Source organism: Lactuca serriola, chromosome 7, assembly GCF_051521515.1.
Source record: "Lactuca serriola cultivar US96UC23 chromosome 7, Lser_US96UC23_V15, whole genome shotgun sequence".
Lineage (NCBI taxonomy): Eukaryota > Viridiplantae > Streptophyta > Magnoliopsida > Asterales > Asteraceae > Lactuca > Lactuca serriola.
Window position 1 is genome coordinate 15,209,890 of NC_136414.1, and position 6,084 is coordinate 15,215,973.

Genomic DNA, 6,084 nt, shown 5'->3' on the forward strand with positions numbered 1-6,084 from the left:
CAATTTGAACGTACATGATGGTGGTAAGATTTTTGAAAAGATTTGATGTTAAATAACATTATATGTTAAGAACACGAACTTTGGTTTATGACTTATATTTAACAATTTGGATTATCTTTATAACGATTATTTTTTGTTGTTTGTAATTCTTATTATAATAAACTAGTTATAATATTTACTTTTTTTATTCAATGGCTAAGAATTATTTTATATTAACAAAAAAAAATGACATAACCGGGTTATCCGGTCTCGGAACTAGAACCGCCGGTTCCAAGACCGATTCCAAAAATTTAAGAATCGCCTAAACTGGTTCTAACTTCACGGGAACCGCCGATTCCGACTCCGATTAGAATGTAATGAAGCAGGTACCCACTTTTGCTCATCTCTATCTCTATCTTAAATATAACTGGATTTACCATATTTTTCTAGTATCAATATGGTAAAATAAATAAATTATATCAATGAACCTTCTATGCATCTTGAGAAAATCATCGATGACATACTTGGATTCTCATGTCTATCGATTACATCAGCCACTCCAATTACTTATCCAAATTGTCAAATTAAAATCAACAATGTGCGATCTATTAATTTTTTAAATATATAAAAAATAAATACATTAATAAGAAAATTAATTAAAAAAAATTAATAAGGACACAATAGTCTTTTTTTGGAAAGGGAACTTCCCTAACGAGGGTTTTCGGGCCAGCTTTCGCGCACCGACTAATCCCCCGCTGCAAACATGAGGCTTTGCCTCATGCCCTGGAGTCACTGCAGGCGAACCTCCATGGCCACAAGGGCTTAGTAGTGCTAGGATTTGAACATCGGTCAATAGGTAAGGACACAATAGTCTTTTTAGGTAAGACAGGGACCAAACGCGCAACAAAAATAAACAATAAGGACCATCGATCCGAGTTAAAAAAAATAAGTTAGGGACCAAAAACACAAATTCTCCCAAACCACAGTGACCATTCGTGTAATTTTCTCATACTTTTCGATTTGTTCATATTTGTATAACTATTTTTTTGTACACATCTAGGTAATGAACTTGTTAAAAGTAGGGGTGAGCCAAAACCGCACCGCAACAAAAATTAACCGCAAAAACCGCATAAACCGCAACCGATTAACCGCAACCGCAATAAAAACCGATGGTGAGGTTTTCTTTTTTCCAAAATCCGCAAACTTGCGGTGCGGTGCGGTTATTGGTTTTCAAAAACCGCAAAAAAAACGCACCGCACCGTATATATTATATACAATTTGTTTTATTAATTATTAACAGATTAAATATTAAAAATAAGATAGGTTTCATGGATGAAAGATGGATAAATACCAGAAGACAAAAGTATTTTACGTTTAACTTTAAAAAAATGGGGAAATTAGACAATTTTAAGATATTTATTGTTACTTACTATTGGTTTGATGTTTTTAAGATATTAGTTGTTTGTAATTTAAGTTAATTTTCTTATACCTTAAGGTTTTTTTTATATTATTACAAGTAATATGTTTGAACTCTTAAAACCGTTTAAGCTCTAAACTGTGGTTAAAAACCACACAAAATAACGACACCAAATTCATGCGGTTAATAACCGCAACACAAAAAAAAAACAAAACCGCACCGCAATAATAACCGCCTAACCGCACCGCAAAATAACCGCACCATGCGGTTTTGAAAATGGATTAACCGCATTTGCGGTTAGTGGTGAGGTTTTAACTAATAACCGCACCGAACCGCACCGCGCTCACCCCTAGTTAAAAGTGTTCACATCTAGGATGTGACCTGCTACAGCAGGTCATAATGGTCATATGTGAATACTTCCAACAAGTTTGTTACCTTAATGTGTACAAAAAAAAGATAGTTACCCAGATGTGAACATACCGAAAAGTTAATTACCTTAGCAAGTAATTTTCCCTTTAATAAATGAATATGATTTTGTTTCTTGTGAATTAAAATAATATTTGTGATATAATATTTCAATTGGAATAGATGATGCAGTTGTATTATTTTGCAACTATAATCGATTTTTTTTTTATGTTTATATGAACAGAAAAACCCAATGAAATTTCCATCCATCATATCATATTTATATATATACTAATTCTAAACTACATGATGAACAGTATTTTGTTGTGATTGGACCCCTTCCAATTTTTTTTTCTTTTTTTTAATCGGTGTCTGTAACACCTGTTGTGTTACGTGGTGTTTACTTGCTTCCCCCACCGCCTTCTGTCCAAGGTGTTACTTCTCGTAGCTTTCCCACCGCTTCATTATCCTCCAAATATCATGGTTTCCCGATTTCAGTTGATAATTTCAATCGGTGAAGTTAATCAATTTTTTTTTGTTCGGGGTTAGCTTCATCGACTGCACACAATCATGTTCCTTCGTCTCCTTCAACTACATCGGTACAGAAAACCCTGCGTCACCGGAAACGCCAAATTCCGTCTTCCTCTTATGTTCTACATCTCCTTTGCCACAACACAACGTTCCCATCGACCACTCTCTCACCGTCATCGCGCTATAATCGGTAGACCTCAAAGCTAACCTCAAGATTAGGGCTTTGTGCTCCTTAATCCTCTATCTAACTCTTTCCATTACGATTGAAAGTAACGATTACCATTTCCTTCCTTTGATGATTTCCGATTTTGATGGTTCCTTACTCATTTGTCACTCTTTTATTCCTCTTCAAGCACTAGACTCTTCTCTTCATTCTCAGGCTACCAAAGCTGCCGGAAGACTCGACATCAAGATGAGGTCGCCATTTACAAATCTAAAGGCGCCCTGATATGTTTACAACATTCATCGATTGAAGGAAGGGGTTTTCATCTTAATTTTGGTTCATCACTTTTGATCGATTCTTTAGTAAATACAGGGTACATCCCAAGTGTGGACTGAGAAAATGGGATCAAACGGGCGTCGTGGTGAGCCCCAACTACCAAAACCAGATGGCTTGGCAAGACAAGGTTCATCGTATAACCTAACTTTATATGAAGCTCAACAGCAATTAGGAGATCTTGGAAAACCCTTACGTAGTATGAATCTTGATGAACTTCTGGCTCCAATACTCATCGAGAAAGAAAACGGAGGTGGGTTCCTTCGATCGTTGACTGCTCAAAAAGAAACACGAAGGAAATAGGTGGTAATGGCGTTTCTATAGCATCGTCCTTAATATTTTTTGCTTTGTTGGGTTTCCTCAGTTCAAGTGTCTTTGTGGCCTCCTAAAAATAACATCACTCTACATCATTCATTCATGGTTTTTTCGCTGGACATGAAGGCGAATCAAGGAATTGGAGATGGAAGGCAATCGCATCAGCCCATTCCTCGATTTTACATCTTCCGGTTTTATTTCATGCCCTAATTGTGTCTCTATTAGCAGGTTCATGGAAAACTTCCCACAATCAGACGAGATTTTAGAGTAGGTTCATGGAAAGATTCCCACAATCACTCCATCTTTCAACCCAACACCTACTCAGATTCCTCCAGTAACCACCATAGCCACCATCTATTTCTTCATGTATATTCCCTAATGTCTCTAATCTCAGTTCCCTTCCCCACGATAATCTTCCCAGAGGTTTGGTGGTGGAAGGTGGAGGTGAAATATCCAGTTTTTATGACAAGGAATAAGCAATTTTGGGTATTGCTTTGATTTTGATTTTGGTTCCCAGTTTTATTGAAAGGTTCCTGATTTTCTTCTTTTTTCCTTCTGATTTTGCATGTAAAAGATCTATGACGATTTATATAAGATCTATAATATTGTTTTTTTATTTTTTATTTTTTTATTTTATTTTTTCTGTTCATAACATGAAGCTCGGTCCAAATGGGGGGTTTATGGTTGTCTGTGGTGACAACGTTCCATTTGTTGGTTCTACGGAAGCCACTTGAATTACCTCTAAGAGCCATTTTTGTTTTTTTGACAATGAAGCTCTTCATCCAGGTAGTGCCACTAAGATCCTTAAGTTTTCAAGTTCCTATTTATCTTTCTTTACAGTTTACACTGATTTTTTTTTTGGTTTTGAAGGATTTACCACAGATCTTGGCTCATTGATTGAAGGTACGGGTTTTTGTAATTAATACAGGTCAATGATGGCACTATAGATCTTGATCTGCCTCTTTATGCTACCACTTCTTTAGTTTCACTAGAAAATTTTGCATATTTTACTCCAGTTTTCTTAATGAGTTTGTGTTATCTCATGATTTCTGTAATGGTTGTCTATGTATAGGTTTTGCTATGTTGAATTTATTAGTTCAGAAATCTCAAGGAAGAGATGATGGTGAAATTATCCAAGTTTAAAGCCTGAACAATCAACTTAAAGGTACATCTTCCACTCAGATCACTTTATCAAGAGATAAAAAAATGGAAGCAGGATCTTTTTGGTCATTCCTTTGCTAATTATCAGCTTTAGAAGGGGTATTGATGTTAAAAGAAACTGATTTATTCTTTTTTGTTAACTTATGTTTCATGTATTGATATATAAGGTCTTTCTTGTGTTAATTGGTTGGTTTTGCAAACATTGTTCTTAAAATTGGTTAAGTATTCGGCTGACTAGCAAGGGTATTTATGTTTTTTAGGGTTTGGTAGAATTGTCTTATTCTTATGATGTTTATCTTTGCATTTGCATTTTATGGGATCTCATCACATCCTTAATTAGTTTATGTGGTTGTAGATGTAAGATAATCTGTCTACCTTAATTTTTGTTTCATAATTTTCAATTTTTTTTAATGTAGGAAAAAGTTACTGATGTTGGTGGCTAGATTGAGCTACCCATGATACCAAGAAATTACTTAAAAGTGAGTTTTGTTCATTTGTTTTTCTAACAGTTAATTATGCTCCTCTTGTGATTTTTGTTTTTTTTTTGTTTTTTGAACGGTTGGTAATGTAAAAGCTGAGGCCGCTCTCATGAGTTAATGTATTCTATCTTATTTTACAGCATTTGATGGAAAATATTATTTCACTTGGAAATGTTGAAGTTAAATCTGAAGGATCAAGACTCAAATTACTTCACTTCAGTTTGATGTTCTTTGTTTTGGGCTATTTTATATGCTAAATTGCCAAAATAATGTGGTGATCATATCATGGAATTGTTTGATAAGAACATATGCATAAAATTTTAAATAGAATATAAAAAAGGTAATTTTGCATATCATTATATTGCTACTACCATTTGTTGAAATTTTGGCCCTGGAACAATACACATGAAATATAAGTTATAATTTTAGGTAAAAAAAAAGTGACAGATTAAGACGGAACTCTCTTCCGCATAGCAAGGAGAGTATGTTGGAAAGGTGTCAAATTTTTGTTACGTACTTATACTTTTACGAAGTTGATGATATTACACCAAGGTAATAAATTATAGCTTAATTTTTTTTATCATTATATTTGATGATTTACACGGATAAGTCTTTTTTAGAGAGCAGTTAGTGAAGTCTATATCAACAAAAGAGTGTTGAAGTGGAGTTAAGAAGCAATCCAGACCATCGACATGTTTGATCTTATTTGCTCCTATGGTCGTATTATTGCTCTTATGCATCATTTCAATTAGGTTATACAATATTCTTCATTGGAATACTCACATTTATAAGGCATTATCTCCGGTTCACATGTATAGATACCTTAAAAACAAACCCAAACCGGATGTTGAAATTTTTTTAACGGGGCATCTTATTATGCATCACAGGTAAGCGTTTTTTTTATATAAATACAACATTGGTCTTATTTTGTATAAATTTTCGATTTTTAATATAAAATTTTCATTTTTTGTTACTTTTATTTCCAGGGTCGGAAGCTATGTTTGCTGATCTTGGACACTTTTCTCAGTTGCCTATCCAGGTTTGCTGATCTTGATTTCTTTTTAAGGGTTAATGTTACAAAATAGCAATGTACTTTTATAAGTTTATTTAGGAAATATCTATTTTTTTCAAATAGCTTTTACATCCTTTACTTTTTATACTTAATACTTGCTGTAATTGTTGGAAGCCAAACAATTATTACAGGGACTTTTTTGATTGTAAAACAATGTTGTTGGGTGATTGTTAAACCTTATTTCAAAATTGGAGATGAACAGCTAGAATGTGAAACTAAAGCTGGCCCA

At 34.0% G+C, this 6,084-nt stretch overlaps 1 protein-coding gene across 5 annotated transcripts; it reads left to right on the forward strand.

Moving 5' to 3' along the window:
• Nucleotides 1-2,162: 2,162 nt before the first annotated feature.
• On the forward strand, nt 2,163-4,828 carry LOC145063582 (ABSCISIC ACID-INSENSITIVE 5-like protein 3). 5 transcript variants are annotated; one of them, XR_013688019.1, is made up of 5 exons: nt 2,163-3,477; nt 3,803-3,929; nt 4,014-4,046; nt 4,216-4,308; nt 4,721-4,828. XR_013688019.1 is itself a non-coding variant. In XM_079011177.1 (3 exons), exons 1-3 carry the CDS (start codon nt 2,895-2,897, stop codon nt 3,412-3,414), a joined length of 333 nt encoding a protein of 110 aa, XP_078867303.1. In that variant the 5' UTR covers nt 2,163-2,894; the 3' UTR covers nt 3,415-3,922. The 5 variants fall into 5 exon arrangements, 1 of the variants encoding a protein (XP_078867303.1); XR_013688021.1 differs by having other exon boundaries at nt 2,163-2,522; nt 2,712-3,929; XR_013688018.1 differs by lacking the exons at nt 4,014-4,046; nt 4,216-4,308; nt 4,721-4,828 and having other exon boundaries at nt 2,163-3,081; nt 3,193-3,295; nt 3,372-3,477; nt 3,803-3,922.
• Nucleotides 4,829-6,084: the final 1,256 nt, after the last annotated feature.

Coding starts and splice junctions, on each gene's coding strand:
- LOC145063582 (XM_079011177.1), top strand. CDS start 2,895: ATGGGATCAAACGGGCGTCGTGGTGAGCCCCAACTACCAAAACCAGAT. Junction 3,082..3,192: donor CATCGAGAAAGAAAACGGAG/GTGGGTTCCTTC, acceptor GGGTTTCCTCAG/TTCAAGTGTCTTTGTGGCCT. Junction 3,296..3,371: donor CAAGGAATTGGAGATGGAAG/GCAATCGCATCA, acceptor CTCTATTAGCAG/GTTCATGGAAAACTTCCCAC.